Genomic DNA, 21,902 nt, shown 5'->3' with positions numbered 1-21,902 from the left:
TAAGGGAAGACCTTAAAGGCATAGACTGGGATAATGCTCTCAAAGACAAAAGCCCCCCCCAAAAATGGGACTTTTTCTCATATATTCTGAAAAAGTCCTGTGAGAAACACATACCTTATGGTAAAAAGCATAAAAGGAACAAGAAAAACCCTATGTGGCTAACTAGTCTTGTAAGGAAAGCAATAAGCGAGAAAGATAAGGCGTTTAAGGAGCTAAAACGTGAAGGTAACGATGAGGCATTACAGGATTATAGTGAGAAAAATAAATCCTGTAAAAAGCAGATAAAGGCCGCAAAAATAGAGACTGAGAGAAATATTGCCAGGGAGAGCAAAAATAATCCCAAATTATTTTTCAAGTATATAAATGATAAGAAATTAAAAACAGAGAATGGGGGTCATGGTGGAAGGAGATGAGGAAAGGGCCAATCTACTGAATGTCGCCTTCTCAACTGTCTTTACCCAGGAAAATCCCCTGGTGGAAGACACAATGAGGAATAATGTAAATTCTTTTTATAATGTCAACAGTTTAACCCAGGAAGAGGTACGGCGCCGCCTCGCAACCACTAAGATAGATAAATCACCTGGGCCAGATGGCATACACCCCCGGGTTCTGCATGAATTATGTACGGTGATAGACAGACCATTATTTTTAATATTTGAAGATTCACTGAGGACTGGTTATGTTCCACAGGACTGGCGCATAGCAAATGTGGTACCAATATACAAAAAAGGATCAAATAGCGATCCTGGAAACTACAGACCCGTGAGTCTAACTGCTGTGGTGGGGAAAATATTTGAGGGGTTTGTTAGAGATGCTATCCTGGAGTATCTCACTGTGCACAACCTTATAACCCAGCGTCAGCATGGGTTTATGAGAGATCGGTCCTGTCAGACTAATCTGATTGGTTTCTATGAGGAGGTAAGTTCAAGACTGGATCTGGGGGACGCTGTGGATGTTGTATATCTGGACTTTTCAAAGGCATTTGACACCGTGCCACATAAAAGGTTGGTATATAAAATGAGACTGCTGGGAATAGGAGAAAATCTGTGTATCTGGGTAAGTAATTGGCTTAGTGATAGAAAACAGAGGGTGGTCATTAATGGCACATTCTCAGATTGGGTTGACGTTACCAGTGGAGTGCCAAAGGGGTCAGTATTGGGGCCACTTCTTTTTAATATTTTTATTAATGACCTTGTAGTGGGTTTACACAGTCAAGTTTCAATATTTGCAGATGATACTAAGATGTGTAAAGTAATAAATACTGAGGTCGATAGTTTAGCATTACAGAGGGATTTGTGGAAGCTTGAGGGATGGGCAGAGAAATGGTTGATGAGGTTTAATGTAGATAAATGTAAAGTTATGCACTTGGGCCATGGAAACAAAAAGTATAAGTATGTTCTAAACGGTCAATTACTTAGTAAAATTGAAGCTGAAAAGGACTTGGGGGTATTGGTGGATGGTAAACTTAATTTTAGTGACCAGAGCCAGGCGGCTGCTGCTAAAGCAAATAAAATAATGGGATGTATCAAGAGAGGAATAGATTCTCATGATAAAGACATAGTTTTGCCCTTGTACAAATCCCTGGTCAGACCACACATGGAATATTGTGTACAGTTTTGGGCACCAGTGTATAAAAAGGATATAGTAGAGCTGGAACGGGTGCAGAGGAGAGCAACCAGGATTATTAGGGGAATGGGGGATTAGAATACAATGACGGATAAAAAAAATTTGAGATTATTCAGTTTAGAAAAAAGACGACTGAGGGGAGACCTCATTACAATGTACAAATACCTGAACGGACAGTACAAGGATCTCTCCAAAGATCTTTTTATACCTAGGCCTGTGACCAGGACAAGGGGGCATCCTCTGCACCTAGAGGAGAGGAGGTTCTACCATCACCATAGACAGGGGGCATCCTCCACACCTAGAGGAGAGGAGGTTCTACCATCACCATAGACAGGGGGCATCCTCCACACCTAGAGGAGAGGAGGTTCTACCATCACCATAGACAGGGGGCATCCTCTACACCTAGAGGAGAGAAGGTTCTACCATCACCATAGACAGGGGGCATCCTCTACACCTAGAGGAGAGGAGGTTCTACCATCACCATAGACGGGGCATCCTCTGCACCTAGAGGAGAGGAGGTTCTACCATCACCATAGACAGGGGGCATCCTCCACACCTAGAGGAGAGGAGGTTCTACCATCACCATAGACAGGGGGCATCCTCCACACCTAGAGGAGAGGAGGTTCTACCATCACCATAGACAGGGGGCATCCTCTACACCTAGAGGAGAGAAGGTTCTACCATCACCATAGACAGGGGGCATCCTCTACACCTAGAGGAGAGAAGGTTCTACCATCACCATAGACAGGGGGCATCCTCTACACCTAGAGGAGAGGCGGTTCTACCATCACCATAGACAGGGGGCATCCTCTACACCTAGAGGAGAGGCGGTTCTACCATCACCATAGACAGGGCGCATCCTCTACACCTAGAGGAGAGAAGGTTCTACCATCACCATAGACAGGGGGCATCCTCTACACCTAGAGGAGAGGCGGTTCTACCATCACCATAGACAGGGGGCATCCTCTACACCTAGAGGAGAGGCGGTTCTACCATCACCATAGACATGGGGCATCCTCTACACCTAGAGGAGAGGAGGGTCTACCATCACCATAGACAGGGGGCATCCTCTACACCTAGAGGAGAGGAGGGTCTACCATCACCATAGACAGTAGGCTTCCTCTACACCTAGAGGAGAGGAGGTTCTACCATCACCATAGACAGGGGGCATCCTCTACACCTAGAGGAGAGGAGGTTCTACCATCACCATAGACAGGGGGCATCCTCTACACCTAGAGGGGAGGAGGTTCTACCATCACCATAGACAGAGGGCATCCTCTACACCTAGAGGAGAGGAGGTTCTACCATCACCATAGACAGTAGGCTTCCTCTACACCTAGAGGAGAGGAGGTTCTATCATCACCATAGACAGGGGGCATCCTCTACACCTAGAGGAGAGGAGGTTCTACCATCACCATAGACAGGGGGCATCCTCTACACCTAGAGGAGAGGAGGTTCTATCATCACCATAGACAGGGGGCATCCTCTACACCTAGAGGAGAGGAGGTTCTACCATCACCATAGACAGGGGGCATCCTCTACACCTAGAGGAGAGGAGGTTCTACCATCACCATAGACAGAGGGCATCCTCTACACCTAGAGGAGAGGAGGTTCTACCATCACCATAGACAGGGGGCGTCCTCTACACCTAGAGGAGAGGAGGTTCTACCATCACCATAGACAGGGGGCATCCTCTACACCTAGAGGAGAGGAGGTTCTACCATCACCATAGACAGGGGGCATCCTCTACACCTAGAGGAGAGGAGGTTCTACCATCACCATAGACAGGGGACATCCTCTACACCTACAGGAGAGCAGGTTCTACCATCACCATAGATGGTAAAGGTTCTTTACTGTAAGAGCAGTGAGACTGTGGAACTCTCTGCCGCAGGAGGTTGTTATGGAGGACTCTATGTACATGTTCAAGAGAGGCCTGGATGACTTTCTGGAGAGAAAAAATATCACGGGTTATGGGGATAAAACATTTATTTAATTCTTAAAGGTTGGACTTGATGGACTTGCGTCTCCTTCCAGCCTTATATACTATGATACTATGAAACCCACTAGACACCGAACCAAGCTGTAATATTACCAGGCAATGTGAGGTGGAGCTGGGGGCCCAGGACAAATCGCCCCACGCGTTCTGCCGCGTGTTGCAGCTTCCTCAGGGGTAAATTGGGATATCCGGATCTGGTAATTAAATCTAAACACTGGCTGGACGTCCCAATCTCCTGCATGTACTACATAATGAAAATCTGCAAAAACGGGTTACAAAAACATGGCCGCTCTCTCGCGCATAATGTATGTCTAGCGCCATATTTGCTGTTATTTCTAAACTTCATAAAAATGGTGACACATCGGTTTACACCTGTACAATTTTCTTGCTTTTGTCTCTGTGATATGCTGTACTGTGCATATACATGGACTTATGTATTCTGTATGACATATCACAGTCCTGCTGCCACTAACACCATACACAAAGCTATGATCACACATCTCTCTAGGGACAATGCAGGAGCTGACACCTGCTGACAGTTTCCCTTTCATCCCTCAGTTCCTGGTTAGTGTGTATGACCCCTGCAGTATATGTGGTGCATGTAGTGCACCTTGTGTATAGTGCAGGATACGTGGTGCATGTAGTGCAGGATACGTGGTGCATGTAGTGCAGGATACGTGGTGCATGTAGTGCACCTTGTGTATAGTGCAGGATATGTGGTGCATGTAGTGCACCTTGTGTATAGTGCAGGATACGTGGTGCATGTAGTGCAGGATACGTGGTGCATGTAGTGCAGGATACGTGGTGCATGTAGTGCAGGATACGTGGTGCATATAGTGCAGGATATGTGGTGCATGTAGTGCACCTTGTGTATAGTGCAGGATACGTGGTGCATATAGTGCAGGATACGTGGTGCATATAGTGCAGGATACGTGGTGCATGTAGTGCACCTTGTGTATAGTGCAGGATACGTGGTGCATGTAGTGCACCTTGTGTATAGTGCAGGATACGTGGTGCATGTAGTGCACCTTGTGTATTGTTCAGGATATGTGGTGCATGTAGTGCTCCTTGTGTATAGTGCAGGATACGTGGTGCATGTAGTGCACCTTGTGTATAGTGCAGGATATGTGGTGCATGTAGTGCACCTTGTGTATAGTGCAGGATACATGGTGCATGTAGTGCACCTTGTGTATAGTGCAGGATATGTGGTGCATGTAGTGCTCCTTGTGTATAGTGCAGGATACGTGGTGCATGTAGTGCACCTTGTGTATAGTGCAGGATACGTGGTGCATGTAGTGCACCTTGTGTATAGTGCAGGATACGTGGTGCATGTAGTGCTCCTTGTGTATAGTGCAGGATATCTGGTGCATGTAGTGCTCCTTGTGTATAGTGCAGGATACGTGGTGCATGTAGTGCTCCTTGTGTATAGTGCAGGATACGTGGTGCATGTAGTGCTCCTTGTGTATAGTGCAGGATACGTTTTGCATGTAGTGCTCCTTGTGTATAGTGCAGGATACGTGGTGCATGTAGTGCACCTTGTGTATAGTGCAGGATACGTGGTGCATGTAGTGCACCTTGTGTATAGTGCAGGATACGTGGTGCATGTAGTGCACCTTGTGTATAGTGCAGGATACGTGGTGCATGTAGTGCACCTTGTGTATAGTGCAGGATATCTGGTGCATGTAGTGCTCCTTGTGTATAGTGCAGGATACGTGGTGCATGTAGTGCACCTTGTGTATAGTGCAGGATACGTGGTGCATGTAGTGCACCTTGTGTATAGTGCAGGATATGTGGTGCATGTAGTGCACCTTGTGTATAGTGCAGGATATGTGGTGCATGTAGTGCAGGATACGTGGTGCATATAGTGCAGGATACGTGGTGCATGTAGTGCAGGATACGTGGTGCATGTAGTGCACCTTGTGTATAGTGCAGTATATGTGGTGCATGTAGTGCACCTTGTGTATAGTGCAGGATACGTGGTGCATGTAGTGCACCTTGTGTATAGTGCAGGATACGTGGTGCATGTAGTGCACCTTGTGTATAGTGCAGGATACGTGGTGCATGTAGTGCACCTTGTGTATAGTGCAGGATACGTGGTGCATGTAGTGCACCTTGTGTATAGTGCAGGATACGTGGTGCATGTAGTGCTCCTTGTGTATAGTGCAGGATACGTGGTGCATGTAGTGCTCCTTGTGTATAGTGCAGGATATCTGGTGCATGTAGTGCTCCTTGTGTATAGTGCAGGATACGTGGTGCATGTAGTGCAGGATACGTGGTGCTCCTTGTGTATAGTGCAGGATACGTGGTGCATGTAGTGCAGGATACGTGGTGCATGTAGTGCAGAATACGTGGTGCTCCTTGTGTATAGTGTAGGATACGTGGTGCATGTAGTGCAGGATACGTGGTGCATGTAGTGCAGGATACGTGGTGCATGTAGTGCACCTTGTGTATAGTGCAGTATATGTGGTGCATGTAGTGCACCTTGTGTATAGTGCAGGATACGTGGTGCATGTAGTGCACCTTGTGTATAGTGCAGGATACGTGGTGCATGTAGTGCTCCTTGTGTATAGTGCAGGATATCTGGTGCATGTAGTGCTCCTTGTGTATAGTGCAGGATACGTGGTGCATGTAGTGCACCTTGTGTATAGTGCAGGATACGTGGTGCATGTAGTGCACCTTCTGTATAGTGCAGGATACGTGGTGCATGTAGTGCACCTTCTGTATAGTGCAGGATACGTGGTGCATGTAGTGCTCCTTGTGTATAGTGCAGGATACGTGGTGCATGTAGTGCTCCTTGTGTATAGTGCAGGATACGTGGTGCATGTAGTGCACCTTTTGTGTAGTGCAGGATACGTGGTGCATGTCGTGCACGTCGTGTATAGTGCAGGATACGTGGTGCATGTAGTGCTCCTTGTGTATAGTGCAGGATACGTGGTGCATGTAGTGCACCTTGTGTATAGTGCAGGATACGTGGTGCATGTAGTGCACCTTGTGTATAGTGCAGGATACGTGGTGCATGTAGTGCACCTTGTGTATTGTTCAGGATATGTGGTGCATGTAGTGCTCCTTGTGTATAGTGCAGGATACGTGGTGCATGTAGTGCACCTTGTGTATAGTGCAGGATATGTGGTGCATGTAGTGCACCTTGTGTATAGTGCAGGATACATGGTGCATGTAGTGCACCTTGTGTATAGTGCAGGATATGTGGTGCATGTAGTGCTCCTTGTGTATAGTGCAGGATACGTGGTGCATGTAGTGCACCTTGTGTATAGTGCAGGATACTTGGTGCATGTAGTGCACCTTGTGTATAGTGCAGGATATGTGGTGCATGTAGTGCACCTTGTGTATAGTGCAGGATACTTGGTGCATGTAGTGCACCTTGTGTATAGTGCAGGATATGTGGTGCATGTAGTGCTCCTTGTGTATAGTGCAGGCTACGTGGTGCATGTAGTGCACCTTGTGTATAGTGCAGGATATGTGGTGCATGTAGTGCTCCTTGTGTATAGTGCAGGATATCTGGTGCATGTAGTGCTCCTTGTGTATAGTGCAGGATACGTGGTGCATGTAGTGCTCCTTGTGTATAGTGCAGGATACGTGGTGCATGTAGTGCTCCTTGTGTATAGTGCAGGATACGTGGTGCATGTAGTGCACCTTGTGTATAGTGCAGGATACGTGGTGCATGTAGTGCACCTTGTGTATAGTGCAGGATACGTGGTGCATGTAGTGCTCCTTGTGTATAGTGCAGGATACGTGGTGCATGTAGTGCTCCTTGTGTATAGTGCAGGATATCTGGTGCATGTAGTGCTCCTTGTGTATAGTGCAGGATACGTGGTGCATGTAGTGCAGGATACGTGGTGCTCCTTGTGTATAGTGCAGGATACGTGGTGCATGTAGTGCAGGATACGTGGTGCATGTAGTGCAGAATACGTGGTGCTCCTTGTGTATAGTGTAGGATACGTGGTGCATGTAGTGCAGGATACGTGGTGCATGTAGTGCAGGATACGTGGTGCATGTAGTGCACCTTGTGTATAGTGCAGTATATGTGGTGCATGTAGTGCACCTTGTGTATAGTGCAGGATACGTGGTGCATGTAGTGCACCTTGTGTATAGTGCAGGATACGTGGTGCATGTAGTGCTCCTTGTGTATAGTGCAGGATATCTGGTGCATGTAGTGCTCCTTGTGTATAGTGCAGGATACGTGGTGCATGTAGTGCACCTTGTGTATAGTGCAGGATACGTGGTGCATGTAGTGCACCTTCTGTATAGTGCAGGATACGTGGTGCATGTAGTGCACCTTCTGTATAGTGCAGGATACGTGGTGCATGTAGTGCTCCTTGTGTATAGTGCAGGATACGTGGTGCATGTAGTGCTCCTTGTGTATAGTGCAGGATACGTGGTGCATGTAGTGCACCTTTTGTGTAGTGCAGGATACGTGGTGCATGTCGTGCACGTCGTGTATAGTGCAGGATACGTGGTGCATGTAGTGCTCCTTGTGTATAGTGCAGGATACGTGGTGCATGTAGTGCACCTTGTGTATAGTGCAGGATACGTGGTGCATGTAGTGCACCTTGTGTATAGTGCAGGATACGTGGTGCATGTAGTGCACCTTGTGTATTGTTCAGGATATGTGGTGCATGTAGTGCTCCTTGTGTATAGTGCAGGATACGTGGTGCATGTAGTGCACCTTGTGTATAGTGCAGGATATGTGGTGCATGTAGTGCACCTTGTGTATAGTGCAGGATACATGGTGCATGTAGTGCACCTTGTGTATAGTGCAGGATATGTGGTGCATGTAGTGCTCCTTGTGTATAGTGCAGGATACGTGGTGCATGTAGTGCACCTTGTGTATAGTGCAGGATACTTGGTGCATGTAGTGCACCTTGTGTATAGTGCAGGATATGTGGTGCATGTAGTGCACCTTGTGTATAGTGCAGGATACTTGGTGCATGTAGTGCACCTTGTGTATAGTGCAGGATATGTGGTGCATGTAGTGCTCCTTGTGTATAGTGCAGGCTACGTGGTGCATGTAGTGCACCTTGTGTATAGTGCAGGATATGTGGTGCATGTAGTGCTCCTTGTGTATAGTGCAGGATATCTGGTGCATGTAGTGCTCCTTGTGTATAGTGCAGGATACGTGGTGCATGTAGTGCTCCTTGTGTATAGTGCAGGATACGTGGTGCATGTAGTGCTCCTTGTGTATAGTGCAGGATACGTGGTGCATGTAGTGCACCTTGTGTATAGTGCAGGATACGTGGTGCATGTAGTGCACCTTGTGTATAGTGCAGGATACGTGGTGCATGTAGTGCTCCTTGTGTATAGTGCAGGATACGTGGTGCATGTAGTGCACCTTGTGTATAGTGCAGGATATGTGGTGCATGTAGTGCTCCTTGTGTATAGTGCAGGATACGTGGTGCATGTAGTGCACCTTGTGTATAGTGCAGGATACGTGGTGCATGTAGTGCACCTTGTGTATAGTGCAGGATACGTGGTGCATGTAGTGCACCTTGTGTATAGTGCAGGATACGTGGTGCATGTAGTGCACCTTGTGTATAGTGCAGGATATGTGGTGCATGTAGTGCACCTTGTGTATAGTGCAGGATACGTGGTGCATGTAGTGCACCTTGTGTATTGTGCAGGATATGTGGTGCATGTAGTGCACCTTGTGTATAGTGCAGGATACGTGGTGCATGTAGTGCACCTTGTGTATAGTGCAGGATATGTGGTGCATGTAGTGCAGGATACGTGGTGCATGTAGTGCAGGATACGTGGTGCATGTAGTGCAGGATACGTGGTGCATGTAGTGCAGGATACGTGGTGCATGTAGTGCAGGATACGTGGTGCATGTAGTGCAGGATACGTGGTGCATGTAGTGCAGGATACGTGGTGCATGTAGTGCAGGATATGTGGTGAGATAACAGGAGGACAGTGCTGTGATGTATGGGTAATGTGCTGCAGAGCTCCCCGCTCTGTGCCCTCCAGACTTTGGCAGTGACCATCAAAGCATCCGAGCTCCTGATTTATGCAGCTTCTGTTACTGATTATGGGCACGGATTTAGGGCACCCCGAGGTAGCACTTGGATCCATTAGGGTCTGTAAAGGAAAATTTACATTGTTTTCTGGGATCAACAAGTTTCGATGGTTATCTATAACAAGAGAATAGTAAACGAGAATTTATCCTCATCAGACTATTACTATCCCATTACACAGAGCTCCCGACTACTGCTGTCCCAATACACAGAGCTCCCGACTACAGCTATCCCAATACACAGAGCTCCCGACTACTGCTGTCCCAATACACAGAGCTCCCGACTACAGCTATCCCAATACACAGAGCTCCCGACTACTGCTATCCCAATACACAGAGCTCCCGACTACTGCTATCCCAATACACAGAGCTCCCGACTACTGCTATCCCAATACACAGAGCTCCCGACTACTGCTATCCCAATACACAGAGCTCCCGACTACAGCTATCCCAATACACAGAGCTCCCGACTACTGCTATTCCAATACACAGAGCTCCCGACTACTGCTATCCCAATACACAGAGCTCCCGACTACAGCTATCCCAATACACAGAGCTCCCGACTACTGCTATCCCAATACACAGAGCTCCCGACTACTGCTATCCCAATACACAGAGCTCCCGACTACTGCTATCCCTTTACACAGAGCTCCCGACTACAGCTATCCCATTACACAGAGCTCCCGACTACTGCTATCCCAATACACAGAGCTCCCGACTACTGCTATCCCTTTACACAGAGCTCCCGACTACAGCTATCCCAATACACAGAGCTCCCTACTACTGCTATCCTATTACACAGAGCTCCCGACTACTGCTATCCCAATACACAGAGCTCCCGACTACTGCTATCCCAATACACAGAGCTCCCGACTACAGCTATCCCAATACACAGAGCTCCCGACTACTGCTATCCCATTACACAGAGCTCCCGACTACTGCTATCCCATTACACAGAGCTCCCGACTACTGCTATCCCATTACACAGAGCTCCCGACTACTGCTATCCCAATACACAGAGCTCCCGACTACTGCTATCCCAATACACAGAGCTCCCGACTACTGCTATCCCAATACACAGAGCTCCCGACTACTGCTATCCCAATACACAGAGCTCCCGACTACTGCTATCCCATTACACAGAGCTCCCGACTACTGCTATCCCATTACACAGAGCTCCCGACTACTGCTATCCCATTACACAGAGCTCCCGACTACTGCTATCCCAATACACAGAGCTCCCGACTACTGCTATCCCAATACACAGAGCTCCCGACTACTGCTATCCCAATACACAGAGCTCCCGACTACTGCTATCCCAATACACAGAGCTCCCGACTACTGCTATCCCATTACACAGAGCTCCCGACTACTGCTATCCCAATACACAGAGCTCCCGACTACTGCTATCCCAATACACAGAGCTCCCGACTACTGCTATCCCATTACACAGAGCTCCCGACTACTGCTATCCCAATACACAGAGCTCCCGACTACTGCTATCCCAATACACAGAGCTCCCGACTACTGCTATCCCATTACACAGAGCTCCCGACTACTGCTATCCCAATACACAGAGCTCCCGACTACTGCTATCCCAATACACAGAGCTCCCGACTACTGCTATCCCAATACACAGAGCTCCCGACTACTGCTATCCCATTACACAGAGCTCCCGACTACTGCTATCCCAATACACAGAACTCCCGACTACTGCTATCCCATTACACAGAGCTCCCGACTACTGCTATCCCATTACACAGAGCTCCCGACTACTGCTATCCCATTACACAGAGCTCCCGACTACTGCTATCCCATTACACAGAGCTCCCGACTACTGCTATCCCATTACACAGAGCTCCCGACTACTGCTATCCCAATACACAGAGCTCCCGACTACTGCTATCCCAATACACAGAGCTCCCGACTACTGCTATCCCATTACACAGAGCTCCCGACTACTGCTATCCCAATACACAGAGCTCCCGACTACTGCTATCCCAATACACAGAGCTCCCGACTACTGCTATCCCAATACACAGAGCTCCCGACTACTGCTATCCCATTACACAGAGCTCCCGACTACTGCTATCCCAATACACAGAGCTCCCGACTACTGCTATCCCATTACACAGAGCTCCCGACTACTGCTATCCCAATACACAGAGCTCCCGACTACTGCTATCCCAATACACAGAGCTCCCGACTACTGCTATCCCTTTACACAGAGCTCCCGACTACTGCTATCCCATTACACAGAGCTCCCGACTACTGCTATCCCATTACACAGAGCTCCCGACTACTGCTATCCCAATACACAGAGCTCCCGACTACTGCTATCCCAATACACAGAGCTCCCGACTACTGCTATCCCAATACACAGAGCTCCCGACTACTGCTATCCCTTTACACAGAGCTCCCGACTACTGCTATCCCATTACACAGAGCTCCCGACTACTGCTATCCCATTACACAGAGCTCCCGACTACTGCTATCCCATTACACAGATCTCCCGACTACTGCTATCCCATTACACAGATCTCCCGACTACTGCTATCCCATTACACAGAGCTCCCGACTACTGCTATCCCATTACACAGAGCTCCCGACTACTGCTATCCCAATACACAGCTCCCGACTACTGCTATCCCAATACACAGAGCTCCCGACTACTGCTATCCCATTACACAGAGCTCCCGACTACTGCTATCCCATTACACAGAGCTCCCGACTACTGCTATCCCATTACACAGAGCTCCCGACTACTGCTGTCCCAATACACAGAGCTCCCGACTACTGCTGTCCCATTACACAGAGCTCCCGACTACTGCTATCCCAATACACAGAGCTCCCGACTACTGCTATCCCAATACACAGAGCTCCCGACTACTGCTATCCCAATACACAGAGCTCCCGACTACTGCTATCCCATTACACAGAGCTCCCGACTTCTGCTATCCCAATACACAGAGCTCCCGACTACTGCTATCCCAATACACAGAGCTCCCGACTACAGCTATCCCATTACACAGAGCTCCCGACTACTGCTATCCCAATACACAGAGCTCCCGACTACTGCTATCCCAATACACAGAGCTCCCGACTACTGCTATCCCATTACACAGAGCTCCCGACTACTGCTATCCCAATACACAGAGCTCCCGACTACTGCTATCCCTTTACACAGAGCTCCCGACTACTGCTATCCCAATACACAGAGCTCCCGACTACTGCTATCCCAATACACAGAGCTCCCGACTACTGCTATCCCAATACACAGAGCTCCCGACTACTGCTATCCCAATACACAGAGCTCCCGACTACTGCTATCCCAATACACAGAGCTCCCGACTACTGCTATCCCAATACACAGAGCTCCCTACTCCTGCTATCCCTATACACAGAGCTCCCTACTCCTGCTATCCCTATACACAGAGCTCCCGACTCCTGCTATCCCATTACACAGAGCTCCCGACTACTGCTATCCCAATACACAGAGCTCCCGACTACTGCTATCCCATTACACAGAGCTCCCGACTACTGCTATCCCATTACACAGAGCTCCCGACTACTGCTATCCCATTACACAGAGCTCCCGACTACTGCTATCCCATTACACAGAGCTCCCGACTACTGCTATCCCATTACACAGAGCTCCCGACTACTGCTATCCCAATACACAGAGCTCCCGACTACTGCTATCCCATTACACAGAGCTCCCGACTACTGCTATCCCAATACACAGAGCTCCCGACTACTGCTATCCCAATACACAGAGCTCCCGACTACTGCTATCCCAATACACAGAGCTCCCGACTACTGCTATCCCAATACACAGAGCTCCCGACTACTGCTATCCCAATACACAGAGCTCCCGACTACTGCTATCCCATTACACAGAGCTCCCGACTACTGCTATCCCATTACACAGAGCTCCCGACTACTGCTATCCCATTACACAGAGCTCCCGACTACTGCTATCCCAATACACAGAGCTCCCGACTACTGCTATCCCATTACACAGAGCTCCCGACTACTGCTATCCCAATACACAGAGCTCCCGACTACAGCTATCCCATTACACAGAGCTCCCGACTACTGCTATCCCAATACACAGAGCTCCCGACTACTGCTATCCCAATACACAGAGCTCCCGACTACTGCTATCCCAATACACAGAGCTCCCGACTACTGCTATCCCAATACACAGAGCTCCCGACTACTGCTATCCCAATACACAGAGCTCCCGACTACTGCTATCCCATTACACAGAGCTCCCGACTACTGCTATCCCAATACACAGAGCTCCCGACTACTGCTATCCCATTACACAGAGCTCCCGACTACTGCTATCCCAATACACAGAACTCCCGACTACTGCTATCCCATTACACAGAGCTCCCGACTACTGCTATCCCATTACACAGAGCTCCCGACTACTGCTATCCCATTACACAGAGCTCCCGACTACTGCTATCCCATTACACAGATCTCCCGACTACTGCTATCCCATTACACAGAGCTCCCGACTACTGCTATCCCATTACACAGAGCTCCCGACTACTGCTATCCCAATACACAGCTCCCGACTACTGCTATCCCAATACACAGAGCTCCCGACTACTGCTATCCCATTACACAGAGCTCCCGACTACTGCTATCCCATTACACAGAGCTCCCGACTACTGCTATCCCAATACACAGAGCTCCCGACTACTGCTATCCCATTACACAGAGCTCCCGACTACTGCTATCCCAATACACAGAGCTCCCGACTACTGCTATCCCAATACACAGAGCTCCCGACTACTGCTATCCCAATACACAGAGCTCCCGACTACTGCTATCCCATTACACAGAGCTCCCGACTACTGCTATCCCAATACACAGAGCTCCCGACTACTGCTATCCCAATACACAGAGCTCCCGACTACTGCTATCCCATTACACAGAGCTCCCGACTACAGCTATCCCAATACACAGAGCTCCCGACTACTGCTATCCCAATACACAGAGCTCCCGACTACTGCTATCCCAATACACAGAGCTCCCGACTACTGCTATCCCATTACACAGAGCTCCCGACTACTGCTATCCCATTACACAGAGCTCCCGACTACTGCTATCCCATTACACAGAGCTCCCGACTACTGCTATCCCATTACACAGAGCTCCCGACTACTGCTATCCCAATACACAGAGCTCCCGACTACTGCTATCCCATTACACAGAGCTCCCGACTACTGCTATCCCAATACACAGAGCTCCCGACTACTGCTATCCCAATACACAGAGCTCCCGACTACTGCTATCCCAATACACAGAGCTCCCGACTACTGCTATCCCAATACACAGAGCTCCCGACTACTGCTATCCCAATACACAGAGCTCCCGACTACTGCTATCCCATTACACAGAGCTCCCGACTACTGCTATCCCATTACACAGAGCTCCCGACTACTGCTATCCCATTACACAGAGCTCCCGACTACTGCTATCCCAATACACAGAGCTCCCGACTACTGCTATCCCAATACACAGAGCTCCCGACTACTGCTATCCCAATACACAGAGCTCCCGACTACTGCTATCCCAATACACAGAGCTCCCGACTACTGCTATCCCAATACACAGAGCTCCCGACTACTGCTATCCCATTACACAGAGCTCCCGACTACTGCTATCCCATTACACAGAGCTCCCGACTACTGCTATCCCATTACACAGAGCTCCCGACTACTGCTATCCCATTACACAGAGCTCCCGACTACTGCTATCCCATTACACAGAGCTCCCGACTACTGCTATCCCATTACACAGAGCTCCCGACTACTGCTATCCCATTACACAGAGCTCCCTACTCCTGCTATCCCTTTACACAGAGCTCTCTACTCCTGCTATCCCTATACACAGAGCTCCCAACTGTCCCGATTTTGACGGGACTTTCCCGTTTTTCTTACCTCTGCCCCGCGTCACGGGCAGCTATGAGATTGTCACGGATTTTCCCCCCAGGTCCCGCTGTGTCCCGGCGCTGTGTCCCCATAGTAAATACTTTGAAAGTCTGAACTCACAGTACAGAATGGCTTCTACAGACATCGGGAGGGAATCCTTTTCAGAGAAGTGTCGGGCCCGGAGAGAGCAGGGACCACGTCATCAGTTTCAGATCAGCATCTGTCCATATATGGTCACTGCATCTCCTAGGGTTCCCCAGAGCAGACATCGGGAGGGAATCCTTTTCAGAGAAGTGTCGGCTTAGCGGAGAGAGCAGGGAGCACGTCATCAGGTCAGATCAGCATCTGTCCATATATGGTCACTGCATCTCCTAGGCTTCCCCAGAGCAGACATCGGGCAGGGAATCCTTTTCAGAGAAGTGTCGGGCTTAGCGGAGAGAGCAGGGACCACGTCATCAGCTTCAGATCACCATCTGTCCATATATGGTCACTGCATCTCCTAGGGTTCCCCAGAGCAGACATCGGGCAGGGAATCCTTTTCAGAGAAGTGTCGGCTTAGCGGAGAGCAGGGACCACGTCATCAGGTCAGATCAGCATCTGTCCATATATAGTCACTGCATCTCCTAGGGTTTCCCAGAGCAGACATCGGGCAGGGAATCCTTTTCAGAGAAGTGTCGGGCTTAGCAGAGAGAGCAGGGACCACGTCATCAGGTCAGATCAGCATCTGTCCATATATGGTCTCCAGGGCTTCCCCAGACACAAGCTCTTTATGTAATTAAATTACATAAAGTTTTGGCTGAGATTCGAACCTGGGACCCTCTGCACCATAGACAGGAGCTTAACTAACTGAGCTATAAGCCCAGTGATACAGAGCTGAGGATTTCTGGTAACTAAGAAGTGTTATCTGCTATTTACACTGTGACACAGACTAATGCACTGATATATAGAGAGGGATCTTCTCAGAGATTATTATTGTAATTATTGAGACTATTATTATTATTATACATTTTATTATTTTTATTATTATGGAGACGATTATTAATAATAGAAAAAATAATAATAATCATCTCAATAATAATAATAATAAATGTCTCAATAATTACAATAATCTCTGAGAAGATCCCTCCCTATATACCAAAGCATTAAATCTGTGTCACAGTGTAACAGTAGTCATAGTTCTTAGTTACCAAAATTCTACACCCAGATAATCACAGAAGTTATAGCTCAGCTGGTTGAGGCGCTGTGTCATTATTGCACATGAACACTGCAGGTTCTGGGTTCAAATTCCAAAGAGGATATTTTTTATTTTTTTTTTTATTGAGATGATTTTTATTATTATAATATGGCAAAATTTGGGGCGTGGCCAGGGAGTGATTGGGGGTGTGGCTTAGGGGGATCGCCGCGGCACCCTCTTTCCCTTTCACAAATGTTGGGAGGTATGCAATACACAGAACTCCCGAATACTACTCATCCTGTACATAGAGGGCTCCTGACTACTACTCATCCTGTACATAGAGGGCTCCCGACTACTACTCATCCTGCACATAGAGGGCTCCTGACTACTACATCCCTCCATCATGGTGGTCAGAGATCTTCTGCTCTTTGCTGCGGGTTGTGTTGGGCTGTGCCGCTGCTCGGTGTCTTCACCTTTTCTTTAGTAATGTGATTGCTGCGTCCATCTATTATTTGTCTATAACCGCATTTCACATCTCCGCTAGTACAGGGTGCAGGTAACACTCTGTCCACCGGGGGGCAATGTCTGAGCAGGATTAGTATCTGAGATGTGGCACCCAGAGCAGTGATCACAGGGAGAGACTATTGTATCCGTGAGGATTGAGGTAATGACCCCACGGGGCTGATAACCCGCCAGATACCTCCTATTAATATAACCACACTTGTGTGAACAGCTTTCTGTCATCCAGAGGCTACTAGAGCTCTATCCCCCCGCTGTAATCTTTACTTCTCTGTAGAAGATGCCCTCACTGATTAGGTGCCTTCCAGTGGTTTGGGCACTGCAGGATTATCATAATATGAATATAATTTTTCAGGAATTTCCTTGGAAAAAAGAATCTGCAACCTAATAGTACCCCCATGCAGATATGGGAGTAGCATTAATATCCTGCAGTCCTCCTGGTGATAGGAGCACTCACGGTCTCCTCCAGCAGTACAGGAGTTAATATCCTGCAGTTCCCTGGCAACTAGGTGAACTGGTGGTCTCCTCTAGCAGGAGTAGGGTTAATTTACTGCAGTCCTCCTGGTGACCGGGTGCACACGGGGTCTCCTCTAGCAGGAGTAGGGTTAATTTACTGCAGTCCTCCTAGTGACCGAGTGCACTTGGGGTCTCCTCCAGCAGGAGAGGGGTTAATTTCCTACAGTTGTCCTGGTGGCCGGGTGCACTCGGGGTCTCCTCCAGCAGCAGAGGGGTTAATATCCGGCTGTCCTCCTGGTGACCGGGTGCACTCGGGGTCTTCTCCAGCAGCAGAGGGGTTAATTTCCTGCAGTCCTCCTGGTGACCGGGTGCACTCGGGGTCTCCTCCAGCAGCAGAGGGGTTAATTTCCGGCAGTCCTCCTGGTGACCGGGTGCACTCGGGGTCTGGTGTATGTAACCACTTAGGGTGTTTTTCATCTCGGCAGCCTGCAGCTCTGCACACACCAGGGAGCCATTTCCCGGCGGTGTCTGGCCCGCGCTGCGCCTTGCGCTGCTCCCACCTTTGATGTTGCGGCGCTGCCTCTCCCCGTGGAGCTGTGCAGACCTCGGCTCTGGAGCGTTTCTTCTATAATTCTCTCAGTCAGTGTATTTTACAGGCCAGTCCTGGTTACCCAGACCCGCAGCCATACTGCCCCCGTGACCCGTATGTGCTGTATACACGGGGGTGAGCAGACCCCTGCCATCTCCCCAGGGTATAGAGCTCAGCCATACTGCCCCCCTGACCCGTATGTGCTGTATACACGGGGTGAGCAGACCCCTGCCATCCCCCCAGGGTATAAAGCACAGCCATACTGCCCCCCTGACCCGTATGTGCTGTATACACGGGGGTGAGCAGACCCCTGCCATCCCCCCAGGGTATAAAGCACAGCCATACTGCCCCCCTGACCCGTATGTGCTGTATACACGGGGGTGAGCAGACCCCTGCCATCCCCCCAGGGTATAAAGCACAGCCATACTGCCCCCTGACCCGTATGTGCTGTATACACGGGGTGAGCAGACCCCTGCCATCCCCCCAGGGTATAAAGCACAGCCATACTGCCCCCCTGACCCGTATGTGCTGTATACACGGGGGTGAGCAGACCCCTGCCATCCCCCCAGGGTATAGAGCTCAACCATACTGCCCCCCTGACCCGTATGTGCTGTATACACGGGGGTGAGCAGACCCCTGCCATCTCCCCAGGGTATAAAGCACAGCCATACTGCCCCCTGACCCGTATGTGCTGTATACACGGGGTGAGCAGACCCCTGCCATCCCCCCAGGGTATAAAGCACAGCCATACTGCCCCCTGACCCGTATGTGCTGTATACACGGGGGTGAGCAGACCCCTGCCATCCCCCCAGGGTATAAAGCACAGCCATACTGCCCCCCTGACCCGTATGTGCTGTATACACGGGGTGAGCAGACCCCTGCCATCCCCCCAGGGTATAGAGCACAGCCATACTTCCCCCCTGACCCGTATGTGCTGTATACACGGGGGTGAGCAGACTCCTGCCATCCCCCCAGGGTATAAAGCACAGCTATACTGCCCCCTGACCCGTATGTGCTGTATACACGGGGGTGAGCAGACCCCTGCCATCCCCCCAGGGTATAAAGCACAGCCATACTGCCCCCCTGACCTGTATGTGCTGTATACACGGGGGTGAGCAGACCCCGGCCATCCCCCCAGGGTATAGAGCACAGCCATACTGCCCCCCTGACCCGTATGTGCTGTATACACGGGGGTGAGCAGACCCCTGCCATCCCCCCAGGGTATAGAGCACAGCCATACTGCCCCCTGACCCGTATGTGCTGTATACACGGGGGTGAGCAGACCCCTGCCATCCCCCCAGGGTATAGAGCTCAGCCATACTGCCCCCCTGACCCGTATGTGCTGTATACACGGTGGTGAGCAGACCCCTGCCATCCCCCCAGGGTATAAAGCACAGCCATACTGCCCCCTGACCCGTATGTGCTGTATACACGGGGGTGAGCAGACCCCTGCCATCCCCCCAGGGTATAAAGCACAGCCATACTGCCCCCCTGACCCGTATGTGCTGTATACACGGGGGTGAGCAGACCCCTGCCATCCCCCCAGGGTATAGAGCACAGCCATACTGCCCCCTGACCCGTATGTGCTGTATACACGGGGGTGAGCAGACTCCTGCCATCCCCCCAGGGTATAAAGTGTACAAGAGTCACACCTGCTATAATTACACCTCCTCTTCTTCCTAGGCCCAGCAGCAGAGAAGTCTGGACAACATATTGAGCCTTCAAATCAAGGGAATTTTGGGCAAGAGGTATAAGAAGGACCTATGTCCTAGTCCAGAGGTGAACGGCACAAGTCCCATGTCTGAAAAGGATTCTGGAATCCTGGATGTGGACGATGAAGACGATGAGGAAGAGGTAACCGCGCTGTACATGTCAGGGTTGTGAGTGGCCATGCATGGTGGTAACCAGATGTGAAGAGAATCCTTATCTCTTACAGGCCCCGGGAACCCAAGACCTGGTGGATTTTTCCCCTGTGTACCGTTGCCTACACATCTACACTGTGCTGGTAAGTTCCAGGCCTCGTGGTGATAACTGGTTCTAATAAAACAACATTGAGTTTTATTAAAATTTTGCACTGTTCACATTTAGCATCACTCTGTGTGTCACCGTGTATGTCAGGTCGCAGAAAACGGCTCCGGGGCAACATCCAATGCTGGTGGCATTTGTTCAGGTTCTTCTGTGTCTTCCTATAAATAGTGCAAGGTTCTCCTGACTGTCCATGGCTTCCAGCACTGATTCCATAGTGCATGCAAGTCTTGGATGGCCTGTATTCCTCTGCCACTGTTTGACACTCTGAGCAATATGCAGAGAATGTATCGACCTACCTGTCAGTGACACATAGAACAATAGTCATGCAGGCTACAGCCTTGTTAGGGACCGCAATGGGCACATACATTATCCCTCAAAACCAGATTTATATTTAATGCTTTTTAATCTTTATTTGGAATGTTAAAAGTTTTTGACATATCCTGAGAGGGACAGGAGCCCTTAAGGCTGGAAACTACCACTGGAGCCAGGGGGCTCCGGACAAGCCGGTATGCTATAGACGGCCATAATATATGTGTCATGTAGAGAGATGACAAAGGAGAGAAAAAGTATTTAACACGAAAAGAAAGAGAGTGGTGCAAAAAGCACTGGGAGGTCATGACACCAGCTGGAATCTGTCAGTAATTAGAAAGCAATCCTGCTGTTCAGTGATACATACACGCTTTCTCGAAAAAAATATCTCCGGATGGGTAACGCCAGCAAGATGTCTCAAGATGTCGATGGCATTGCTGAGAATTGCTAAAGGATTTCTAAACTGCTGAAGTTCCCGGTGAGAAAGTGGAAAGAACACCATAAAGGAGCCACTTTTTCAGACAGAGTAGTGAAGATGATGATCAGCCGAGTTGTCTAGCCTGCAGGATACTGAACTGTTTGGAAGCTGTAACGCGCACCATGTTTAGAGGCCAAAAGTCACTGCATATCACACAAAAGCAGGAAGGATGAGTGGCCAAATGTAGCGAGACTTTATCCCTTGCCATTTCCCATTATTACACATCATTTATGGACATCTATGGTGATTTCTTTGCCAGTGAGGAGTGAATGGGTTATTCCTGATATCTGGTGAGAATTTCATGTCAATAATAGATTTCCTTCCACTCAAGTATTAGGGACAGTAATGGGCACGGACGTGGTCCCATACACACGATTGTTCTGACTAGATGACCTCACGGTTGTAGTAACACACTCACCATCCCACGTGCTGTGTCTGTCCCAGATCTGACGTTTTAATGATTTCTGGAACTGAGTTTCGGATGGGAAAGTTTGGAAAACTACAGGCTACCCCATGAGTAACCTCAGTGTGATCATTGAGCTTCAGGGCGTTTGTTCCCATTACTCCTTGTGTCAGTCTTCCAGTCTTTCGCAGTTTCGTAATGAAGCTCCCGGGCCTCGGCGTTACACACAGATTGCTATTAATTACACTCATTACCGTTTATTCTGTGACGGGAATAGTGCCTGACTCAGTGTGGTTATACTATTAAGATTATTTTTATGGACTTTATTATATGCAATGCTTTAAGTGT

At 49.2% G+C, this 21,902-nt stretch overlaps 1 protein-coding gene across 2 annotated transcripts in view; it reads left to right on the top strand.

Annotated features, from left to right (window-relative positions):
- EXOC6B (exocyst complex component 6B) overlaps window positions 1-21,902 on the top strand; it is a 171,068-nt gene that overhangs the window by 46,954 nt on the left and 102,212 nt on the right. For both annotated transcript variants that reach the window (XM_072126393.1, XM_072126392.1), the window contains exons 7-8: window positions 20,020-20,190; window positions 20,273-20,341. In XM_072126393.1, coding sequence (XP_071982494.1) covers window positions 20,020-20,190; window positions 20,273-20,341 — 240 coding nt within the window. The remainder of the gene's footprint in view (window positions 1-20,019; window positions 20,191-20,272; window positions 20,342-21,902) is intronic.

This window comes from Engystomops pustulosus, chromosome 1, assembly GCF_040894005.1.
Source record: "Engystomops pustulosus chromosome 1, aEngPut4.maternal, whole genome shotgun sequence".
NCBI lineage: Eukaryota > Metazoa > Chordata > Amphibia > Anura > Leptodactylidae > Engystomops > Engystomops pustulosus.
Note: the sequence above shows the minus strand (reverse complement) of the source record. Positions and strands in the feature narration are given on the sequence as shown.